Source organism: Podarcis gaigeae, assembly GCF_964106915.1.
Source record: "Podarcis gaigeae genome assembly, chromosome: 12".
NCBI classification, from domain to species: domain Eukaryota; kingdom Metazoa; phylum Chordata; class Lepidosauria; order Squamata; family Lacertidae; genus Podarcis; species Podarcis gaigeae.
In genome coordinates this window covers 61,996,180-62,021,417 of record NC_139688.1, presented here as the reverse complement: position 1 = coordinate 62,021,417, position 25,238 = coordinate 61,996,180, and the positions used below count along the sequence as shown (strand labels likewise).

General features: G+C 49.6%; 1 protein-coding gene across 3 annotated transcripts in view; it reads left to right on the top strand.

Annotated features, from left to right (window-relative positions):
* Positions 1–206: 206 nt before the first annotated feature.
* ADCY1 (adenylate cyclase 1) overlaps positions 207–25,238 on the top strand; it is a 392,554-nt gene continuing 367,522 nt past the window's right edge. For all 3 annotated transcript variants that reach the window (XR_014557036.1, XR_014557037.1, XM_083706262.1), the window contains exon 1: positions 207–476. Coding sequence is in view for 1 of the 3 variants with exons in the window: in XM_083706262.1 (XP_083562388.1) it covers positions 324–476 (153 nt within the window). In the remaining 2 variants the exon portion in view is untranslated. The remainder of the gene's footprint in view (positions 477–25,238) is intronic.

Below are 25,238 nucleotides of genomic sequence, written 5' to 3'. Positions count from 1 at the left end.
CGCTCTTCCAGAACTACAACCTGAAGCTGGAGCAGACCTCGACGCTGAAGGCGCTGGCCGTGCTCATCGCGCTGACGGGCAGCCTGGCGCTGCTGGAGCTGCTGTCGGCGCCCGGACTCACCATCTCGAAGGGCTCGCACCCGGTGCACTGCATCATCTTCCTCTCGCTCTTCATCGTCACCAACGTCAAGTACCTGCAGGTCACGCAGCTGCAGCAGATCGTCAAGCTCACCTTGCTCTTCAGCTTCACCTTCGCCTTCCTCTGCTGCCCCTTCTCGCTGGGCGCGCACGGCGCCGAGCCGCCCAGCGCCCCCGAGCAGGGCATGTGGCAGCTGCTGCTGGTCACCTTCATCTCGTACGCGCTGCTGCCCGTCCGCACCCTCCTGGCCATCGTCTTCGGCGTCGTGGTGGCCGCCTCGCACCTCATCGTCGCCCTCACTTCGGCCAGCGCCAAGAGGCAGCCTCTCTGGAGGACGGTGAGTGCGCCCGGCGGGCGGGCGGGCGGGCGGCCGGGGACCGAGGAGCGGCGGGGCCCGGCCGGGCTGCGCTCCGTCGCAAGGGCCGCCCCGAATGCTCGGAGTCCCTCGGGCTCCCGAGGAAGTTCCGTTCAGGCCCAGCGCTAGAAAAGGGAACCGACGGCCCTGCAGGACAGAGCCGGGGCTGGCCTGAGATGGCGGGCTGCCCGGGGAGTCAGGGATGCTGCTCGCTGGAAGATGCCCAGGGGGTCTGCAAACTGGGCTTGGGTGTTTTCTGCCTAGAGCTGATACAGTGGGAAATGGGGGCGCTGAAGTAAGTGGGTGGGTGGGTGAAGGAGAAAGAAAATGAATGTCTGGCAGCACATGGCTGCTTTTGTGGAAGGACAGGGTGCTTGAAATGTGTGTGGATTACGATCACGTTATTAAGTGTTTGTTGTTTGTGGAACTGCTGAAAACGGCTTCTCTGTGCCCAAGATGATACGGACGCCGTATAATGTGCAGAGAGACGAGGATACTGTATATTGATCCACCCCGCATATATCGCCAAGTTTTGAACGAGATAGCAGAGTGATACCCGTAGGATAAATGGGATAAACACGGACAGCGCAAGGCTGACAGCGAATGAGGTTGGACAGGGGTGGAAAGGTTCTTTTCTGTGAAGTGAAGGAAATCGTGTAGAAGATATTTTGATGGAGCCCCTTTTCTTCCCACCTCTAATTCTATAGGCAAGCGGATGTTTTCGGAAACCCTCTCATTAAGCCCCCCTGCTTCCCCATAGCAGCTGCTTGCGCCCCCCTCTCTTCGCCGCCCCTCACAGGCTCCCTCTCTCGCCCATTAATCCTGTGGCAGAGCTGCATCTTCAGGAATGTGCTGTTGCAAAGCCCCCCCCCCCGTCGCTATTTATGGCTCTGCAGGGTTTCCTCAGGTGTCCACAGCCTAAGGGACTTGAGCTGGAAAGGAGAAAAGAGAGCAGGGGAGGTTTAAAGATTTGAGACTCCCCCCCCCCTTCTGAATCTTCACTGGTGGGAAGAGAGAGGAGGCAGGTGGAAGATGGTTTGCTTGTCTGTTGTTTTGGCAGTTCACAGATGAGTAGCTGCTGGCTTGGGTGAATCTAATTTTGAGAATAATAATATAGGTGAAAACAAAACAGCCTTTTCCTTCCATGGTGCTTTCTGATTCTATTTTCTCTGGCTGACTAAGACTGTCATGACACACAAACATAACCCACAGTGAAAGAGGTGAAGTTATACTGGCTGGTTATTGTGGTTGAATCTTTCTGAATTTCGGACACATGCTCACGGATCACATATATGTGCTCACACCAAATACATAAGGAGACGCATGTAGCCAGCTTACAAGATTACTCCTGGCTCACTGCTACTGAGCTGGTGGACCAAATAAATTGTGTGTTTGGAGGGAGGGAAGCATGGAGGGAGGGATAAGCTGAGCTTTATGATTTACCCAGATTATCTGGTAGTCTATTTTTAAGTGCACGACTGAGAGGTTCAGAGAAAAAAGGAAAATATGTGAACAGTTGAACTTCAAAGAATAGATTTCTGTGAAAGCATCATCATCTGTGCCAAAGCGTGTGCCAGCAGCCCATTTTCAGTTAAGTTATACAATAAAATTTACATATTTATGAAATCCCACAACATTTTGTGCCCAAAGGGAGTCCAAGCAATATATGCTTTTCAAGTCATGTGGGTGGAGATGGAGGAATCTGTGTTCTCTTGGTTTCTTCTGATATTCTTATATATTTATTTATGCCCTACATTTTTCATTGAAAGGGGCTCAAGGCAGCTTACATATAAAATTGGAACAGCTAAAAACATTGGGGGGGGGGTTAAGGAGAACAATATTTTTTTTTTAAATAAGCATTTATAGAATAAATGCTATATATAAAAAGAGAATATCTTTTTAAAACATGCAGACAATTACCATAAAAACAGCACAGCAGCCAGCCTTTCATTAAAAGCTGTCAGTTCTCAAAAGCTTGTTAGAATAAGAACAGGCAGGAGTTCACATGCTGGTTGCTGATTTTTCCAATCTTAAATTCATTTCTGAGCCTCATGAAAATTTGCCAGCATTTTAGTGTGCATTTCTCATAATAAACACATTTTTGAATATCGTTTTGTCAAATCTACGTTTTTGCCTGCCGTTGTCTCCTAATATAAATGTCAACGGATGGCTGTGTTTTGATTGCCTGTTGTTTCCAAAATGTCGGTTGGATGGGTTCCTCTTTAAATGTGAACTGTTTCAGATCTCTTCTCCACACCTAGGTGTGAGTGCACAGCCTTGAATTGCATCTGCTCTCTTTAAAAAAAATGAACAAAGCAGCAAAATTTCTCTACCGTTTCCTGTGGATATATATATTATCTTGCTTAAAAGTTTTCCAACTCTCTTGTCTGCATGGTTGTCTTCTGTTCAGCTTATTCAGGAGATAAATGGAACTCCCTAGTAAGTGTTTAGGCTTCAAACTATCAAACTTACTTGGAAGTAAATCCTATTTAGATCAATGTAACTTAATTCTAAGGGACGCGGGTGGCGCTGTGGGTTAAATCACAGAGCCTAGGACTTGCCGATCAGAAGGTTGGCGGTTCGAATCCCCGTGGCGGGGTGAGCTCCCATTGCTGCCCACCTAGCAGTTCGAAAGCACGTCAAGTTCCACCGACTGGAAGGTAAACAGTGTTTCCAGTGCACTGCTCTGGTTCGCCAGAAGCGGCTTAGTTATGCTGGCCACATGACCCGGAAGCTGTACGCCGGCTCCCTCGGCCAATAAAGCGAGATGAGTGCCGCAACTCCAGAGTCGGCCATGACTGGACCTAATAATGGTCAGGGGTCCCTTTACCTTTACCTTTAACCTACTTCTGAGTATACATATTTTGCATTGGGGCTAAATGTTATTACTGGAAACTAGTGTTTCCTATAATGTTTTGAAAGCAAGATGTAAACATTTTTATGAATTACTCAAGGTATAAATATTGCACTTACTCACATTATGAAAGGGAGAGGGTTTCTGGAATGGTAATTTCCTCTGAAAACATTAGACAGGAAACAATTGGCACAAACCAGTTGAAGGTAGCTGACTGGGTGCCTTGAAATAAGGAGTCTTCCACATGTACTATATAGAAAAGCAAAAATTATTCATATTTGAGTTAATCAAAAGCAAGGTCATTGTCAGGGAACTGCCATCGGAGTTAGAGGTGCTGGACAGGCTCCAGCAGAGTAGGAGAGACTCTGCAGCAGAAGCAGGAACCAGCAGGGGGAGTGCAGGAGTTACAGCGGAGGGGAGGCTCTCAGACGCTTCTAGTGAGAATAGTGAAGAGGTAACTAGACCCCCTTTAGGAATTCCCTCCCTTCGCCGGAAACTGTCACGCAGAGAGTCACGAAAGCGCATGTCCGTCAAACAGCTTTTATGTTGGCGTAAGTTCCGTAGACGCCCACTGTCAGATTCTACCAGCGACTGACGGAGTCATGCTTTTGGGGGCTCCGTTAGTGCCTGGGTTTGGATGACCGGCCAAACCCCAGCGGGATCAAGCTTTTACGCACAAGCAGCTCATTATCCCATCACAGCAATCTGACAGTCTCCGAAAGCTGTTTGTGCAAGCAGAGGGCATCATGAGTGAACCAGCAGGAACCGGGGCAGCTGGAGCTGGAGCAGATCCAAGCCTGGAAGAAAGGTACAGGGCGTTGGAGGTCCAGCTCGCACTGCAAACGGCGAGGCTGGAGGAGAGGAGGGCTCAAGATGCAGATAAGGGGAAAACCACCCCACTTGCCAGAAGGGTGCCTGGATTGGTGCAGAAATTTGGGGGGAATCCCAGGAACTATCAAGCCTTTAGAACAGAGATGCAATATGCTCTCAATCTACTGTTTGATGACTTCCCCGATGAGAACTCTAGAGTGGCGTACGTGATTGGCCATCTAGAGGGAGGGGCGAGGGACTGGGTTCGCCCCCTGATGGCAGCCAATAATGAAATCTTAAAGGGCACAATGAAGTTTTTTCGCGCCATGGACTTGATGTTTTCCAGCGAGATTGAGCAGGGGATGGTGCGCAGGGAGTTGATGGCTTGTAAACAGGGGAGCCGATCTGTACGTGAGTACTGGACTGAGTTCACCATGCTGATTCATAGACTGGGGTGGAACCTTGCTAGTGAACCTATTCAAATGCTATTTGAAGAAGGTCTCTCTCCGGCAGTGAAAGATGAACTTTCCCGGGCGCCTAGGGCGGAGTCTATGGACCAGCTGACTAAATCAGCGCTGTCCATAGGAGCACGCCAGGAGGCTAGAGCTTTGGAAAAGCGGGAAGGAAAGGGGGAACGTTGGAAGGACTTCCGCATTCCAGAGATTCCGGAGCAGCCTTTCCCGCCAGCAGAGCCGATGGAACTTGGAGCAGCGCGCGCGCGCACAGTTTCAAACACCAGTGAAGGGCGGAAGAAGGAGGGAAAGAGCGGCAAGAGATGCTATCTCTGCCAACAGCCAGGTCACTTTGCCAGAGTCTGTCCGCAAAGGAAGGAATGGCAAGGGATGGCAGGAACTGTTGGGGGGAAGGAGGAGGATGAAATGAAGGAGCAAGTAAAAGCCAACGCCTGGTTGCCAACATCGGGGCACAGCAGCCAGGCCAGGGAGTAGTGAACGTGCCCACGCCGGAACCCCCAAGACCAGCACTTGTGATAGAGGTGTTGCTGGAACTGGCAAACGGACACCCACTAAAGATAAGAGCGCTATTGGACTCAGGTAGCTCATGTAATTTCATGAGTAAGGAGTTTGCAGCTGAGCACCAGATACAGACTATCCCATTAAGTAAGCCTTTGCAGGTTACCACGATTGATGGGAGGGAGCTGTTGGGAGGAGAAGTGAGCCAACAGACTGTACCAATGATAATGAGGGTGGCACGGCACACAGAACTGATAGCGTTTAACGTAGCCACCCTGGGAGGAGCCCCTATTATCTTGGGAATGAGCTGGCTGGCACTACATGATCCGCTAGTAGGCTGGCATCAGCGCGTGGTTTCCTTTGGATCAGCACATTGCCTAGAACACTGCAAGGAGGGAGAGGCCCAGGCAGGCAGCAGGGCCACTCTAGCAGGGGTGGAAGTGATGGACAAGGGGAAGGTGCCACCACAATACGCTGACTTGATTGACGTATTCAGCGAAAAGGAAGCGGATAAATTGCCCCCGCACAGACCCTTTGACTGTCAAATTACCTTACTCCCAGGAGCACAATTGCCAGTGGGGAAGCTGTATGCAATGTCAGACAGTGAGATGCAGGAGTTAAGGGAGTTCATTGACAAGAATCTCAAGAGAGGTTTCATCAGAGAGTCACGAGCGGTGGGGGGCAGTCCAGTGTTCTTTGTGGACAAAAAAAACACGGGCAAGCCCAGACTTGTGTGTGATTTCAGGTCCCTGAATGCAGTGTCAGAACCAGTGACTTTCCCTATGCCTAGAATTGATGACATTCTGACACAGGTGAGAAAAGGGAAGATTTTTACCAAGCTGGACCTTAGGGGGGCATATAACTTGATACGTGTGAGGAAGGGGGATGAGTGGAAGACCACTATGTTCACCCCCTTGGGGGCGTTTGAGTACCTCGTTATGCCTTTCGGATTACAAGGAGGCTCCGCCTGTTTTCAATCATTCATGAATCACGTCCTGGGGCCATTGCTCTACAAGAACTGCGTAGCGTTCTTAGATGACGTCCTGGTGTACTCAGAGAATGAGGAGCAGCATGTGCGAGATGTAAGAGAGGTACTGAGCAAACTGCGAGAAAACCGGCTGTGGGTGAAACTGGAGAAGTGTCAGTTTCATACTAGGGAGGTGGAATTCCTGGGGTACCGGTTGTCTGACAAGGGATTGGCCATGGATCCCAGCAAGGTTCAAGCGGTACTGGAATGGAAAACACCAAAGACCAAGAAGGACGTGCAAAGGTTCCTGGGGTTCGGAAACTTCTATAGGAAGTTCATCAAAAACTTTGCCCATTTGACCGCGCCCATCACAGATTGTCTTAGTAGCAAAAAGAAATTTGTTTGGACGGAAGAAGCGCAGCGGGCGTTCGAACGCCTAAAGCAGGCGTTTGCGTCGGAAGAACAGCTTCTGCACGTGGATCTACAACAACCAATGAGAGTGGAGACTGACGCGTCAGACCGAGCAGTGGGGGCCGTGCTTCTCCAGCCGGGAAAGGATACGTCGGAATGGAGACCGTGTGCATTCTTTTCGCGGAAATTGAACAAATCCGAGAGGAACTACACAGTGTACGACAGAGAACTGCTCGCCATTCATGAAGCATTCCGGAAATGGCGGCACTTGCTGATTGGGGCGCAACACAAGGTTCAAGTCCGAACTGACCACAAAAATCTGGAATATTGGAGAACAGCCCGTGTCCTGAACCAGAGACAAGTGCGATGGGCCCAGGAGTTCTCCAAATTCCACTTTGAGATTCGTTACGTGCCAGGTTCAGAGAACGTGAGAGCGGATGCCCTTTCCAGGAAACCTGAGTACTTAGAGGGGGAGGGAGCGCCTGAGGCAAGGCATGTAATCTCCGAAGACCGCTGGGTGTGTGGGGCGGCATTGGTGGGGCAAAGGGAACTGATGGAAGGTACGGAGAACGATGAATACGCCCAAGAGAAACTCAGAGAACTCAGGAGGACAGAAGAGAACACAGGGGGATTTGAAGAAAAGAACGGGGCGTTGTATTACAAAGGGGCACTGTACATACCAGATGGGGAACTGAGGGGCAGAGTACTCAAGCAGTTGCATGACAGCCCCACAGCGGGACATTTTGGACAGCACAAAACCATGTGGTTGGTTACCAGGGAGTTTTGGTGGCCCAAGGTGAGGGAGGACGTGCGGGAATATGTTAGGGGTTGCGACAGGTGTCAGCGAGCAAAAGGAGAGAGGGTGGCGCCAGCGGGGCTATTACAACCCTTACCCACGCCAAAAAGGCCTTGGGAGGCAGTATCCATAGATTTTATGACGGACCTGCCAAAATCCAAAGGCAAAACAGCTGTTATGGTGGTGGTAGATCTATTAACCAAAATGTGTCATTTTATAGCCTGTTCACATGCGGTTACAGCGGAGGAGACCGCCAAGTTGTTTGTAGAGCATATTTTCAGGTTGCATGGCGCCCCCTTGAGGGTGGTCAGTGACAGAGGCAAACAATTTACTTCCAGGTTCTGGAGGAAACTTATGAGCTTACTGCAAGTAGAACTCAATTTCTCCACTGCCCGACACCCAGAAACTAATGGGCAAGCGGAAAGGGCAAACGGCATTTTGCAACAATACCTGAGGTGTTATGTAAAGGACAGAGAAAATGATTGGGTAGATAAGCTACCGCTGGCCGAATTTGCCTACAACAACGCGGAGAATGTGTCCACAGGGATGAGTCCTTTCCTGGCAAACTATGGGTGCCATCCCCGGGCATTCCCAGGAGAGGGGGGGGAGAGGTGGAGCGTGCCGGCAGCGGAACATTTTTTTGAAGAGATGGAAGCGATCCACCGTCAGCTTCAACTTAACTTAGAGAGAGCCAAGGAAGAATATAAGAAGCAAGCAGACAGAAATAGGAGGGAAGGTGAAATCATAAGGGTGGGAGACCGAGTGTGGTTGTCCACCCAAGGACTACCGTTCAAGGGTGGGAGTAAGAAATTGAGACCCAAGAAATTGGGACCCTTTGAGGTCATACAGCAGGTCAACCCAGTAGCATTCAAACTCAGACTGCCCAGTCACATGAAATTACACCCAGTATTTCACAGGTCATTACTGTCGCCGTACCGAGAGGGACGTGAGTGGGGGGAGCGTGAGAGAGAGGCCACCCAAACGCTCGTGATAGAAGAGAGAGAGCGCGACATGAACGTGGCAGGAATCATTGATTCCAGGTGGAAGGGGAATCAGGTGGAATATCTGGTAGAATGGGAGGGGGAAGTAGAGTCGGAAAACACTTGGGTGCCAGCAGAGGTAGTGAATGACGAGATCTTAATAGAAACATTTCATCAGCGTTTCCCAAGAAAACCGCAACCCGTGGCACGATTTAGAAGGGAACACTTTGGGACCACCGATGAGGAGGGAGAGTTTGAAGGGTTCCCAGAGTCAGGGGTGGGTGAGGAAGCTGCCTCCGACGAAGAAGAAGAAGACGGGGAGAGAGACGGGACGCCGTGGCTAGAAGTGTTTGAATCCTCTGATGACGAGGATTGCTCTTTCAGGGGCTTTCCGCCCTCACCGCCAGTGGGAGAGGAGGCAGGAGGGGGTGAAGGGGGGCCTGGGGGGGAGGTGGATGTCAGGGAACTGCCATCGGAGTTAGAGGTGCTGGACAGGCTCCAGCAGAGTAGGAGAGACTCTGCAGCAGAAGCAGGAACCAGCAGGGGGAGTGCAGGAGTTACAGCGGAGGGGAGGCTCTCAGACGCTTCTAGTGAGAATAGTGAAGAGGTAACTAGACCCCCTTTAGGAATTCCCTCCCTTCGCCGGAAACTGTCACGCAGAGAGTCACGAAAGCGCATGTCCGTCAAACAGCTTTTATGTTGGCGTAAGTTCCGTAGACGCCCACTGTCAGATTCTACCAGCGACTGACGGAGTCATGCTTTTGGGGGCTCCGTTAGTGCCTGGGTTTGGATGACCGGCCAAACCCCAGCGGGATCAAGCTTTTACGCACAAGCAGCTCATTATCCCATCACAGTCATCTATGTCAGGTTGGTATCAAGGTCATCTATGTCAGGTTGGTACCAGCTCAGTAACTGAAGTCATCATTTTCTGACCAAGAAAATAACCCATTTTAAGTGAGAATTACAAAACAGAATATAACTTTGAAGAATTGCTTTAAAGGAACAAAATAGCTTATTTTGCTTCCTGACATGTGATCCGAAAGCCCAGAGAGGCATCTAAAAGGAAGTTTTAATGGGTCTATGTCCCATTTAGCATCCAAAACAGGGCAAGGTTATCCAAATATAATCCCTGATTAAATAAAGAGCTGTATGAGTGAAATGTATTTTGGTGTAGCTTTTGTGATTTTGAGGTTTCCCTTGACCTGGAAGACATAGGGCATGAGCATGTAGATAGAGAATCCTCCTGTATCTGGCCTTCTTTGAGGTTCTGTGTAAAGTGAGAGTGGCATCTCTGCTGGTGAGGTGGGTCCCTTGATGCTATTACAGCACTGGCAAATGCCTGACATTGCTTAACACTGGAGCTGACACTGTTTGCAATGATAATTTACATTGTTATAAAGAACCTGTACATACAACCCGGAAGCATGTGGATCAGTCAGCAGATATCCATGCCCTAATAGCATTTACTTGGGTCACTGATTGCATTAAATGTGGCTTTGAAGGGAATTTTGATATTTATAGAGACAAACTTTAGAGCAAACCAACAGGATGACGGGTAAAAATCAAAGATGTGGCTGGAGGGCAAAGCAGTAGGCAGGGGTATTTTGTGTCATTGAGAGATTCTCTTGGCAGTTGTGAGATCAGGAGAGATGGGCGACTGCACTGTGGGGAAAGACTGTTCTGTACTAAAGAAACAGCTTTTGAATTCTTTAAAGATTCTCTCTACCATAGAGGATCAAATTTCTAGATGAATAGCATTCCAGAAACTTAAATCAGGAATGTATCAAAATGTAGGTGTCTGCCATATCACATTGAACAGATATATGTATTTTTTGATATGACATTGTACAGTAATAGTCAATTCTTTTGTATTTGACTGTATATCCAACTCTGCTTCTGTTGCTTGCTTTTTGTTGACAGCACTAAATAAAAAATATACGGTACCTGTCACAAGATGAAAATGTGATAACCTATTAAGTGATTGAGGTGGCAGCTTTTAGAACCTGTTAAAATTAAAGGAAATGTTGATTTGCATTTTTATTTTGTTGTTTTCATATGTCTTTCATGCTGTGCAAAAATGTGTGACTATCCTTTACTCCTCTGAGCATGAGTGGGATGACTGTTAAGTTTTTGTTGTTGCCCATGAAAGGAAGAATGAAATCTTGTTCTAATGAATGAAATCCCAACTACTGCTGAGTTTTCCAAATTCACTTTTGCTTTCCCCCCAAAATGTCACTGATTGCTTATTTATGTTTAGAATCCTTTTCAAAATATCTGTTAATTTTCATTCAGCTGCTTGAACTGTATAGTTATTCAGTGATGATGGCTATTTCCTGACTTGTGATTTGATTTCCTCCTCAGTGGCAGCTTGACTCTGTATAGGGCTTTGGAATATATGAGTTAGCAGTTCTGCCCTGTGGCTGAAATAATTTTCTTTCTGAAAAGAATTGCAGAATTGAAGGGAATCTGTGGATCATGTAGTTCACATTGGTAATTAAACTGGTCAAAAACACTTGATTTTTTGACCAGGCAGTAGTCAGATGTTGGCACGTAATTATTCCTGTTAGTTTAGAAGAACTGTAATTTTTTTTTACTTTTTTAAGATTTAAGCTTAATTTAGTTAACTATTATGAGACAATGATATGAAATTTTACACTATTGTGATCACCTATTTCAGTCTTAAAGTGTTATGTGAATATAAATGTATATTAATAATATTCAAGACATTGAACAGTTAGTCTAGGCTTTTATTCTTGAGTCCTTTGGATAGTTCACACCACTATGATTTTTTATATAAAAAAAGAAATTTAACCACTAACGCACACATAGCACATTTAATAGACCCCCCCCAAAAAAAGGATTTGTGTGCTTCCAGACAACAGCAAACCAGGAGAGAAGAAACATTTACTAGAGTTTGACAATATGAGGCAGTAAAAAAATAAATAAATATTACCTACACATGGGCATTCTTGGCTTCAAGGCATATTTGACAAGTCCACTCACTTTTTTCAGTGGGTGGTGTTGCAGCCAGGCATCTGGCCCCCTGCAGTGATCCGGCATGGGGGTGGGGAGTTGACGCCACCCCCGTGCCATCCCTGTGCATCACCGGCGCTGGGCGGTACCATGCCCAGTGTGGCCCCGCTGGCCAATCAACACTGGTAGGGGGAGTGGCCACAGGAAATTTAACTGCGGTGCTGCTGGGGCCCCCTCCTCTCACCCTTTTGCTGGATCTCCCAATCCACTTGGTCTTTCTTCATGCTTTGCTCTGACACGACCTTGCTGTGGACAAATTTCAGCTGCCAAATTGTTGGAACCAGGTCGGAATTTTTTCCACTTGGCAAATTGTCGCCAACCATTTGGTTTTCACCTACCTGGTAGCAATCGTCACAACTTTGTGTGGTTAGACATTGGGTAAGCCTTTGTTTGGTTGGAGCAAAGTTGTAGCCTGCGTCTACCCCTCCTCAGTAAGGGTATCCTGTTAAAGGGATCTGGGGGTGTGCATCCTGTCTGATGCCCGGATGTGAGCTAGGGCCATGTCACGACCCCAACGGGGATCCCTCAGGCTGCCCCTATTTGATGTAAGCCATAAGGCCCACCCTATTGGTGGTTTAACCTTAATTTCACTCCCTGCAGATGGGTGGGAGTCGTGATGTAGCCTGACCCATTGCCTAAACCAAACCGCTCACATCTGTAAGCAATAAAGTTGTGGCCTATTTGAACCCATAAACCTACATACTTGTGTCCATGTGTTTATTAATCCCTAGGTAAGAGTGGGTCATGGGGCCTTGGCACACAATATTTGAGTGCAATCAAATGCTAGGCAGATTAACAATATTTTCCTGCCAAGGTAAATGGACTAGTATACTGAAAGTATTCCCCATACCTAATCTATATGTCTACCATAACATGTATACCAATTCTGAAAGGAGTATAGCCTGTTTTTTTCTATTTAGGATCGTATTGCATTCTGATGTTGAGCTTGTAGTCCTAAACAGGTGAAGTGGTGTCTTTATTTGTAGGATATGGAAGTTTCACCTTTAATGGACATGAAATCTGCTTTCAGTAGAGAAGTGACATACAGCATATATAATAGTGGAGGATGCAAGACCTGTTTAGGATTCTAAGATAGCATTTGATCTGATCAATTCATGTTAAAATCTAATTTAATCCATTTTGTTTCACATGACTTGGGTGTGATATTTAAAATTATAGAAATCTGTACTTGCTTTAATGTAAGTTTTCCACATCTTGCAAATGTCTGTGTAGGACTTCTGTGCTTTATCAGCTACATTAATCAACTCATATGTGTCCTGCTTTTAGAAACAGAGCAAGTTTTGCTCAAGAATGTTTGTTTTTACTCATGCTATTAATATTTTTTTTTAATTGTATGTATTTTATTTATTTAAATATTTTGAAACCCCACTTTCATATAAAATATTGCAAGGTGGAATACAGCCTTAAAACACAATACTACAACAAAAATCAATAGGAACATCAAATACATCAGTAAAAGCTGGATGGCAAAGAATCTGAAGTTCAAAAGGCCTGTCTGAACAATACAGTTTTTGAAGGAATGGGTTTCCAAAACCCAAAACTGACTGTGCAGGCAGTTTGAAACTGAACCAAAATCCCTATTTTTCCTTAGCTAAAATCCATTAACTTGAGCTCTGAGCTCAATGCATAAACAAAAGTCCGGCTGTATAGACAAGTGCTGAGAGCCCTCTCCTTTATCAGTTGTGACGGCAACTATGACCTTCACTGTACCAGTAGTAGAACAGAACAGAGAGAAGACACGTCTGTGCTTTATCTTATGTGCTGACCACAAAAATTATTACACTCCATTGGATACAGAGTAGGCTTTTAAAGAAGTGGATACATCATAGCCTCTTTCAGATCAGGTAGCAGCACACCATCATGCAATGCTGTGACTACCACACCTCTGAGCCCATCAGTCACTCCATTTCAGTTCAGTTTCACAAGCCAGGGCAGGCAAGGATCTAATGAGCAGATGGCTGGATGCATCATTGCATCCTATACATGCATCCTATACATATAACCAGGCTGCATTCACTGGAACTGATCCCTCAACCATGGCTTTGATAAAATGTTGGACACCTGAGTTGGCATGGCCACAGGAGCAGCATCTGCACCATTGCAGTCCCAAGCAACTTTATCTTCAAAATGTTTAGCCAGCCGATTACAGGTAGCCACCACATGCTCCAGAAGTCTCGCCCCCTGGTCAGGCATGACCAGCCTTCAGGTCACATTGAACAACTCTGCTGGGCACTCTTTGAGGATGCAGTGGATCTATTTGCTGTTCCCACAGCCATGTGGCAGACACCGTAATTAATCTGAAAACATTCTAAGCCAGTTCCAGAGCAAGATTTAAGTTGCTTAACTACCAGCCAATGCCTTGTCAATTTCATCGAAGGAAGCTCCTCAGTGACAGTAAGAGCTGTTTGACAGTGGAATGGACTCTCACGTGAGGTGGTGGACCCTCCTTCCTTGGAGGTTTTTAAGCAGAGGTGAAATGGCCATCTGCCATGGATGCTTTAGATGAGATTCCAGCATTGCAGGGGGTTGACTAGATGACCCTTTGGGTCCCTTCCAACTCTACAATTCTATGATTCTATTATCTGTCATTTTGTTTTGTGCATGGATGTAGTGGCACCCTGACCACCCGCACTCACTGTTCCTTTGGTCATGAAATGATGAGCATTGTGTTTCTAATTCACAGCTATTCTAAGAAAAAGCAAATATTTGCTCAGTATATTCTACTGCATATATTTGTAGACCCTACTCACTTCTCTTTAAATTGCTCGTGCCATTTTATTTTTGATGAAACAGCAATATAGCCAATGTGAAATTCAGGGGTGATAAACCCTCTGGCTCTTCTCCCTCCATCTGCCTTAGTAGGCTTGACCTCTTGCCCTAGTTGTCATTCAAGTTCTCAATGTGATTTCCCACTGTTTTGAATCAAGGCTACTCATGCATTTAAGAGATGAAACGTATTTCAACCAACTGAGAAAGAGGAAGAACAAAATTGCTTTACTGATATTGTTCTTCCACCACTTTGGAAGCCTCAGTTCACTTTTCTCGGTGTGGCCCTTTATTTTATGAGTCTGCTGGATCAAGCCAATGGCCCATCTAGTCAAGTGCCTGCTCTCCCCATTGCCAACCAGATGCCTCTTCTGGGAAAGCCGCAAGCAGGATCCGAGCACAAGAATCTCCTCCCTTCCTTTGCTTTTCAACTACTGGTATTCAGAAGCATTGCTGCCTTTAGCTGTGCAGGTAGAGCAGAGCCATCATTGCTAGCATTATCACCAGCCTCTTTTAAAGCCACCCCAGCTGGTGGCCTTCATGAGTGAGTTCCATAGTTTAACTATGTGCTGCGTGAAGAAGGAATTTCTTTTATCTGTCCTGAATCATGACATCTAGTGGAGCTCTTCACAACCTCTATATGTTTTAATGGCCCTGAAGAATTTAGCATTGTCAGCAATCTTGGCCCCCTATCTCTAGCTCATTTATGAACAAATTGAGAAGCACAGGTCTTAATATTGCTTATTGGCAGAGAACTGTCCATTTATTCCTTCTCTCTGCTTTCTGCACCTTAACCAATTCCTGATTCACAAGAGGACCTGGATACTCCTTTTCTTGGGTGCTAGTGGAACTCTCAAGTAAACACAGTTTGCATATGTTAGTGTCTGAAATTATATGCTGTTTTCCCCTTACTGATGAACAAAATGAACTTGCTTTATTATAGAAGAGGCAGAGGATTTTGGATAGAAACAGATTCCCTCACTCCAAACAAGAACACCTATGTTGATAGAAAGGGTCTGCATAGCTAGATTGGTAGTGTTAAAAATCTAAATGGCACCGCTTACTGGTGGTAAATTATAACAATATACAAAGCAATCAGTGTTTATTGTGTTTTAATGGTACTACAAGATCTGCCACCTGAGGATCCTCACTACTCCATCTCTTTTGTGATTTGTCCTGCTGATGACTACAGGAAGGTCTTAGTGGTGGGACTTTCATTATGCCCTAGAAAGTTCTAGGAGTTTTGTTCTGTATTATCCAGGACTGCAAGAACCTATGGGTGGCATTGCTCATGGTTCCCAGAGTTCCTAGAGATGGTGGAAAGGACTTTAGGGAATAAGTCTAGATTATGTTGTTGATTGAAGAACATTCCAGTTGACAGAGGTGGGTGAGTCTTGTTTTCACATTAATCTGTGATTTATTTATTTTAAAAAGCTCCATGTGGAAATTTGTATTTAAATGCAAATTTTTATCACAAAATATTTTATCACAAAATGTTTCCAGGCACTTTGACTTGTGCCTGGAAACAGACCAGTAGCCTGTGAAGCTGTTCTAGCAAGGAAGTCACCTGCTCCCTATTGTTGTTTAGTCGTTTAGTCATGTCCGACTCTTCATGACCCCATGGACCAGAGTGTTACGATATGGATGCAATGCAGCTGCAAACTGCTAGCTTGAAAACATCACATGATGGGAATGTTGGAACTGTCTGTGGGAAACAGTGGGACAGTCAGTTCACAGGGCAATGCACCGGAATTTGCTCAGAGTGTAATTTGAGACCTTCCTCTTGTGTTTGTACAGGAAGTACAGGAAGTCTTTGTCACTTGTTTGCCGGAGTCTGAAGTGAGCAGGCATGTTTTATGTGATGCTGAAGAGTCAGAAATAAACCATGTAAATAAATGTTTCTGACTATCTCTTTCCCCTGCCGGGGAAGCAGGAAAGAGTGGGTGTGCTCTTCCCACGCTGGGGAGGGTCGCCTATTGAGACCTAGCCTGAGTTGCTGGGGAATGCAGCCAGGGAGGTCATCGGACCTCAAGCTGGGTGCCTGGGAGGGTTGCCAGCTTCTCCCAATAGAGGCTTGATTTCCAATGCCAGGCACTTCTGTCTTCCACTGCCTCCCACAGTTTGGTCAGACTCATGTTTGTAGCTTCGAGAACACTGTCCAACTATCTCGTCCTCTGTCGTCCCCTTCTCCTTGTGCCCTCAATCTTTCCAAACATCAGGGTCTTTTCCAGGGAGTCTTCTCTTCTCATGAGGTGGCCAAAGTATTGGAGCCTCAGCTTCACGATCTGTCCTTCTAATGAGCACTCAGGGCCGATTTCCTTAAGAATGGATACGTTTGATCTTCTTGCAGTCCATGGGAAACTCAAGAGTCTCCTCCAGCACCATAATTCAAAAGAATCAATTCTTCGGCTGTCAGGGTTTCAGGGACAGAGAGCGAGGGGGAGGGGTCCCAGGGCGACGAGGAAGAGGACGACGACGACCCGAGGTTGTCAGTGAGTCCGTCAAGTGAATCCGAGGATTCCCAAAAGGGAGCCCCCCTGGTCAGGCCAAGGGGCAGTAGAGAGGGAGGCAGTCAGAAGCAGGGGAACGAAGGGGGAATCCCCAGTGGGGGCTGGAGATCGGGACCGGCCTCTCCGTCGGAACGGAGTGAAGGGGGTGGAGTTGCCAGTGTGTCAGAAAGAGCAGAACAGGAAGCAGAGAGGGGAAGGAGTTCGGAGCAAAACGTCCTGCCGGAGGGGGAGGAGTGTAGTACCGAGAGTAGCGTAACGGTCGAAAGGAAGGTCAGAGGCAACGTACGCGCGCCAAGTTCAAATGTGGTGGCGCGCGGAAATGAGGAGAGCCCTGAGGAGGAGCCTGGTCCCAAAGCACGAAGGAGGGGGGAGCAGGCGGCAGAAGACTCAGCCTCGGGGGAGTCCCGGAGGGAGGGAGCACAGGGGGGCAGGAAGACCCTGCGGAAAAGGAAAGAGAGGAAAAGGTGGAGCAGTACAAGCCTCTTAAGCTGGTGCAGGGGCGGGACTGACTCAGAGGGGACTTCTAACATCTAAGGGTAACTGTCAGGACTGCCGCTAGGTCCCAGCTCACAGAGGACCAACGCCCAGTGGATATTATATACAAAAGTCTTTATTGAAGTTTAGTTTCCATTTCCAAGCTCTGGGCGCGCAGGCCCACGTCTTAACGCTAGACCGGCTAAGTCCCCTCTGACTCACTGCTCCACCCACACCAGTTTAAGATTCTAGCCCGGCTCCACCTCTTGCGCTGCTCTTTCCTGCGTTGGGTCCTTCTGCCCTCTGGGGTTCCCTCCTTCCTGGACTCCTCTGACGCGGAGCCTCCTGAGTCTTGCCCCTCCCTCCGGCGGGCTTTAGGACCTGGCTCCCTTCCCGGGCTCCCCGCTGTGCCGCGCTCCTGTACATTTGAACTTGGCGCGCGCGCCCAGCCGGTGACTTTCCTTCTGACCGTTTCCCCGCTTCCTGATGTGGGTGTTGCCAAACCTGACTCCTCTCCTCCCTCTGGTGGTGAGGACACTGGTCCCGACTCCTGGGACTCCCCCTCCCCACTGCGCTCTGGTGGAGACGCTGGCCCTGATCTCCAGCTGCTGTTCAGAGACTCCCCGCTGGCCCCTCCCTCTTGAGGTTTCTCCCTTGGAATCTCCCTTGCTCTGGCCACCGGCGCTCCCTTCTGTGAGTCCTCCGATTCGCTAGAGAGGCTTGTGGAATAACTCTGGCCACTGTCACTGCCTGCGCCCCCCTCATACTCCTCCTCCTCACTCTCCATTTGCTCCCCCTCCTGTGTCTCTCCTTCTGAACCCCTGACATCCATCCCCCCCTCGAAGCCCCCCCTTCCCCCTCCCCCTCTTCCGGTGCGGGTTCCGGGTGCTCCATTGTTGTAGGGGTGAGTCCAGGATACAGCTCGTCCCCTGAGGCTTGCAACCATCGAGATAAGTCCGGGAAGTCCCCCATGGGCTCGTCGACGACGACCTCCTCCGCTTCCATCTCCTGCGCGGTGTGCTCGAAATCTGCGCTCGACCCCAAATCACCCAAGAGCCCTCCTCCCCCTGTTGTTTGATGAGGGTCCACCTCCCAGGGCCCCTTCGGCATGTCTCTGCGCCAGCCCACCTCGGGTTGGTCCTCCCACCAATAAGATCCCCCCGTGCCAAAACCTGAAAGTGATCCCTCCGGAGAGCTGCCTCCCGGAGCCGAGTCCTCAGCTGACGAGAAACCCCGGAAAGTGCTGGCCGAGAGTGTGGGTGTGAACAAACAATCCTCGAAAAAGCCCGCCGGCATAGGCTTGTGCGGGAAAAGTGTGTGGAATTCTTCCTTGAGCAACTGCTCTTCCACTGCGTAATCCGGCACCCACCTGTTGGCGCTGGCCGGGGTGTCCTCCGTGGCGAGAAGATATTCAATCCCGTCCTCCCCCCACCTTGAGTCTAAAATCTCAGTGGCTTCATTAAGTGGCTCCCCTTTCGGCGACCCCCCTTTTTTGGGCGCTTCTCTGAGCGGGTCTGGCGCCTTCCCCGGTGCTTGAAACCTGTGGGGCTCTCTGTAGGGCGTGAGCACTGATCTATGAAAGACCGGGTGCATTCTGGAACCCTCCGGGAGTGTCAACCGGAAGGCCACTGGGTTGATCTGCACCTCTACTTGGTAAGGCCCTAGCTGCTTGTGCCCTAGTTTCTTCTTGGCTAACGATCTGGCTGGAACTGCTTGTGCTGCCAACCAGACCCAGTCTCCCACCTGGATGTCCTCCCCAACCCTCCTGTGTCGATCTGCCTGCACTTTGTAAGCCTGTTTTGCCAACTCTAACTGCCTCCTGAGCTGCTCGTGGATCTCCTGCAATTCCGCTGCCACTTCCTCTGCTCCCTGTGGCTCCCCCTCCCGCACTGTGTCCAGACCCGGGAAGGTTCTGGGATGCCTCCCGTAGTTGGCAAAAAATGGGGTCACCCCTGTGGACCCGTGCTTCGTGTTGTTGTAGGCAAACTCGGCCAACGGTAGATAGTCCACCCAGGTCGATGGCTGCTGGTTCGCGTAGCCTCTCAGGTACTGCTGCATGATGGCGTTGACCCTTTCCGCCTGCCCGTTAGTTTGCGGGTGTCTCGCCGACGCCAGGCTGACCTTGACGTTCAGGAATTCCATCAGCTTTTGCCAGAAGTTGGAGATGAACTGGCGCCCCCGGTCGGACAAAATAGACCGTGGTAGGCCGTGCACCTTGAACACGTGGTCTATGAACATCTTAGCGGTCTGCTCGGCCGTGGCCACCTTAGCGCACGGAATGAAGTGGGCCATCTTGGTGAACAGGTCCACTACCACGAGCACTGCCGTCTTGCCCCTTGAGCTGGGTAGATCTGTGACAAAGTCCAGGGCTACCCTCTCCCACGGTACGAACGGTGTCTGTAGCGGTTCCAACAGGCCCGCCGGCGGCTGGTGCACAGGCTTAGCCCTTTGGCAGGTGTCGCACCTATTGACATAGTCCGCGACATCCCCCCGCATCTTAGGCCACCAAAAGTCTCTGGCTACTAAGTCCACCGTCTTCTCCTTGCCGAAGTGCCCCGCGCTGGGCGCGTCGTGCAGCTGTTGCAGGACCTTCGCGCGGAGGCTGTCTCCTGGTACGTAGAGGACTCCCTTGCGTAGGAGCAGGCCGTCTCGCACTTGGAATTCGTCGCCCCTCGCCTTGCCACTGCACACCTCCTCCATCTTGGCTCGGGCGAACGAGTCCGTTTGCAGCGCGCGGCGCACCGCGTCCAGGTCCACCGTGGCTGACGCGCATGCCCACGCCTGTGGTGTGAAAATGTGCTTGGCCGCCGCCGGTGCCTCTGCCTCCAGATACTGCGGTTTTCTGGACAGCGCGTCCGCCAAGACGTTGCTGTTTCCTGGGATGTACTCAATTCTGAAGTCGAAATCTGCAAAGAACTCCGCCCAGCGGATGTGTCGCTGGTTCAGGAACCTCGCCGTGCGCCAGTACTCCAAGTTCTTATGGTCTGTGCGGACCTGCACCGTGTGCTTGGCTCCGACGAGGAAGTGCCGCCACGCCTTGAAGGCTGCATGTATGGCCAGCAACTCCCTGTCCCAAATGGTGTAGTTCTGCTCCGCTTTGCTGAGTTTTCTGGAGTAGAAAGCGCACAGCCTCCAGTCCCCCTGGTGGTCTTGCTGCAACAGAACGGCTCCCACGGCCCTGTCTGAAGCGTCCGTCTCCACTCTCATGGGCCTGCTGGGATTTACGTGCAGTAGGTTCTCTTCGGAAGCGAAGAGCTGCTTGAGCTTCTGAAAGGACTGCTCTGCCTGCTCCGTCCAGATGAACCTCTTCTTCTTGGAACTGAGGGTGTCGGTGATGGCCGCTGTCTGCATGGCGAAACCCTTGATGAACTTGCGATAAAAGTTGGCAAAACCGACAAACCTCTGTACTTCCTTCCTATTGCGTGGGCTCTTCCAATCCAGTACTGCACGTACCTTGGCACCGTCCATAGCCAGTCCCTTGTCGGACAGTTTGTAGCCCAAGAAATCCACCTCCGTCTTGTCGAACTGGCACTTCTCCAGCTTGGCGTACAGCCTGTGCTCCCGCAGCCTCTGCAGAACTTCCCTAACATCTCTCTCGTGAGCCTCCGGCGATTCCGAGAAGATTAGGATGTCATCCAGGAAGCAGACGCACTTCTTGTAGAGGAGACCCGCCAAGACATGATGCATGAAGGCTTGAAAGCAGTGGGAACCATTTTTTAATCCAAAAGGCATAACTCTGTATTCATAAGTGCCCAGCGGCGTAAACATGGTTGTTTTCCACTCGTCGCCTTCCCGTACGCGAATGAGATTGTACGCTCCGCGCAGATCCAACTTGGTAAAGATGCGACCCTTCCTCACCGTCGCCAGCAGGTCATCGATCTTGGGCATAGGGAATGCTGAGGGCTTGGTCTTGAGGTTCAAGAAGCGGAAATCAACGACCAGCCTCTTTTGGGGCGTGTCCCGCTTCTTTACAAAGAACACGGGACTGCCTCCTGCCGCCTTGGACTCCCGGATGAATCCCCGCTTCAGGTTGTGATCTATGAACTCCCTGAGCTCTTGCAATTCATCCTCAGACATGGAGTACAGTTTCCCCGTCGGGAGCGTCGCCCCGGGCAGGAGGTCGATCTTGCAGTCGTAGGGTCTGTGGGGTGGCAGCTTATCCGCCTCTTTCTCGCAGAAGACCTCCAAAAACTCCTTGTATTTGTTAGGCACCGCTTGCAACATGCCCAAGTTCAGCTGTGGTCCATCCTCGTGCCCCTCATCTTCCAAGTCCGCCAGGATGCAGTGTTCTGCGCAGTAAGAGGAGCCGAAGGTCAGTTGCCGCTGGTACCAAGCTAATGCCGGGCTGTGCCTATCCAGCCAACTCATTCCCAACACTATGGGCGTGTCTGACAGGCGGGTGACGTTGAAGCTGATGACCTCACGGTGGTTTCCAATGCGCATCACCATTGGCGGCGTCTGCTGTAGCACTTGCCCTCCCAGTAGCTCCCTGCCGTCCACTGTGACGACTTTCAGAGGTACCGCCGCTGGCAGAAGGGCTATGCCATGTTGCTGGAGGAACTGCATGTCTATAAAATCTGCATTGCTCCCCGAGTCGACGGTGATGGGAATTTCCACCAGTAGCCCATTGGGGAGCTGAAGAGATGCGGTGAGCTGCACTACTGGTTTGGGTGGGAGGGGGTCGGTGGGCTGTAAGATCCCTGGGGATTGCTTCACTGACTTGTCTGGCTGGTCCCCAGAGACGCCATCTCCAGCCAGACAGTGGAGTTTTCCTGCTGCGACTCCCTCTGCTGAATTGCGTCTGTTACTGTCGCTGCGGCTGCAGTATGCTTGTGAAACCGCTGGGGACACTCTTTTGCCATATGCTGAGCACTGTCGCAGATGTAGCACTTCCTGGTTCCTCTAGGAGGCTTCATCTTGACTGCTCCCGGAGTTAGGGCTCCGACTGTGGAGTGAGCCTTAGCACCACCTATCTCCATCGGCTCCTCTCCCCCTCCCAGCGGAGGCATGGATCGAGCGCGCGCCGCCTCCTTGGGGAAGGGAGGCAGTCCTCTCGCTGGCGTGCGTCCCAAATGTCCTTCCTCCCTGCCCCAAGGGCGTCCTTCCAACCGAACCCCAATGGAGAGTGCCCGTTCCACCACTTCCTTGGTGGTTTGGGGTCTTCCCCCCCTTGCGATCTCATCTTTCACAGCTCCGCTCAACCCCTCCCAGAACAGGTCTCTGACGGCAGGCGATTCTTTCTCCCAGGCTAGTACATTCACCAATCCGAAAAAACGTGCATGATATTGCCTCACAGTGGCTTTACCTTGTCTTAGTCCGTGAATCTCCCTCCTAGCGATATCCACATCAATCTCAGATAAAAAACACGCATCCATCACTTTAATGAAGGCAGCCGCATTTTGGAGGGCTGGATCCTTGTCTCTCCATAGATTGCGCAGCCACGATTTTGCCTCCCCCCGCAAATGCGAAATAATAAATCCCACTTTCTCTCCCTCATTTTTAAAGTCTTTGTCAAGCAGCTGCAATGTATAAATCACATCTGCTCTGAAGTTAGGATACTCCTGCAGGTCCCCATTGAAGTGAGATACCAGGCTCCCTCCTCTGTTTCCCAGCCCAATCCCTTCTGGTCTGGTGGCGGGTAGCCTCTGTGTACTTAGCACTTCTAACCTGGTTCGCAGATCCTGGCAGGCAGCAGCTGCTTCCTGTTCTTTCTTTCTGGAAGCCGCAATTTCTGCAGTCAACTGCGTCACTGCGTTTTGCAAACTCGCTATCCTCTCTTCGGTAGTCATTTCCCTGTTTTTCGTGAGCTCGCGAAGCACCAATCTTCACCCCTCGCTGCTTTCCCGCACTCCACGAGGTTGCAAAATTGGTGAAAATTGTGAGGGGACTTACTGTCAGGACTGCCGCTAGGTCCCAGCTCACAGAGGACCAACGCCCAGTGGATATTATATACAAAAGTCTTTATTGAAGTTTAGTTTCCATTTCCAAGCTCTGGGCGCGCAGGCCCACGTCTTAACGCTAGACCGGCTAAGTCCCCTCTGACTCACTGCTCCACCCACACCAGTTTAAGATTCTAGCCCGGCTCCACCTCTTGCGCTGCTCTTTCCTGCCTTGGGTCCTTCTGCCCTCTGGGGTTCCCTCCTTCCTGGACTCCTCTGACGCGGAGCCTCCTGAGTCTTGCCCCTCCCTCCGGCGGGCTTTAGGACCTGGCTCCCTTCCCGGGCTCCCCGCTGTGCCGCGCTCCTGTACATTTGAACTTGGCGCGCGCGCCCAGCCGGTGACTTTCCTTCTGACCGTTTCCCCGCTTCCTGATGTGGGTGTTGCCAAACCTGACTCCTCTCCTCCCTCTGGTGGTGAGGACACTGGTCCCGACTCCTGGGACTCCCCCTCCCCACTGCGCTCTGGTGGAGACGCTGGCCCTGATCTCCAGCTGCTGTTCAGAGACTCCCCGCTGGCCCCTCCCTCTTGAGGTTTCTCCCTTGGAATCTCCCTTGCTCTGGCCACCGGCGCTCCCTTCTGTGAGTCCTCCGATTCGCTAGAGAGGCTTGTGGAATAACTCTGGCCACTGTCACTGCTTGCGCCCCCCTCATACTCCTCCTCCTCACTCTCCATTTGCTCCCCCTCCTGTGTCTCTCCTTCTGAACCCCTGACAGTAACAGATGCGGAGCCACGGAGCTTGGATGTAACGACAACAATGTTCTTCAATAAAACCTTTTGTATATAACTTGGACTGGACTTTGGTCTCTTGTGAGCTGGGACCTCGGGTGGCTCTGACATCGGCGATCAGCCTTCTTTATGGTCCAGCTCTCACTTCCATACATCACTACTGGGAAAACCATAGCTTTAACTATACGGACCTTTGTTGGCAAGGTGATGTCTCTGCTTTTTAAGATGCTCTCTAGGTTTGCCATCACCTTTCTCCCAAGAAGCAGGCGTCTTTTAATTTCATGACTGCTGTCACCATCTGCAGTGATCATGGAGCCCAAGAAAGTAAAACGCTAGGGTCACTTAGTTGGCAGATCCTGAATATGGGGCTGTTTGAGCCAGTTGAAGTTTCTGAGCCCTTTTCAGAGTCAGTGCCATGTTGGTTGCACTGCAGAAGTCCAAATGGGAATGGAATAGGGTTGGGTTGGAAGTTCCAAGCTGAATTAACCCTTAGGGTTCTAGAAAATGTTTTAGCAATGTGTTCAAGCTCCCACATGTATTGCGAGGCCAGGCTGCTTTTCATAAAGTTTTCCTTTTTTGTGCACCAGAGTTCACATTGTCATATCTCTGTGTCTCTGACCTGCAGATGTAGGACCATATTGGATACTTTATCATCTGAGCTATGGCCATCCTACATGGCATTTCTATACCATGGTGGTGCATTATGATTAGGTGTTAGGTTACACTATGTCTGGTGTTTTGTTTTGGCAATGTTGGTGGGGTAGTCATCAGTGTGGGGGCAGGTACCATAATCCTTCCTCCTTGTGGCAGTTGTTAAGAGAATGGTCATGGATTGAAGGAGTAAAGGACACAGTGTAAATGTGCTCCTCTGCTCTACTGTCTACATCTGACCCACTGTTCCACTCCATTTCAGCCATTCTGTTGGATTATCTGAGATGTTCTACTATCTAGCATATTTGTCATGGGGTGGCATAGCTGTTCAGTGTCTCACTGAATGCTAGGGTCACTTAGTTGGCAGATCCTGAGTATGGGGTTGTGCTCTTCCCAGTCACTAGACGGGCTTGTTGTGGCCTTACTGGAAAGCTTATAGCTAAGACCAAGACCTCTAAAGCTGAGAGGCTATTTTCATATTTCTAGTTACAGGTAGGTAGCCATGTTGGTCTGCAGTAGTCAAAACAAAATAAAAAAAACTTCCTTCCAGTAGCACCTTAGAGACCAACTAAATTTGTTATTGGTATGAGCTTTCGTGTGCATGCACACTTCTTCAGATACAATTCAGATTTGTGTGCATTTTGTTTAGGCTATTTTCATGTAAGTGTTCTAGGAAGATATTTCAAGAAATAACACAGTGCAAAATCTCTTACCAAATTTAACTGAAGTAGAGTATTATCTTTGTACTTCATGTGCTGAGTTAGTTTGAGTCATCTGGCCATGCTGAACTTGAGGTTTTGCAGATTCCACTTTGACAAGGCACCAGAGAGAAGC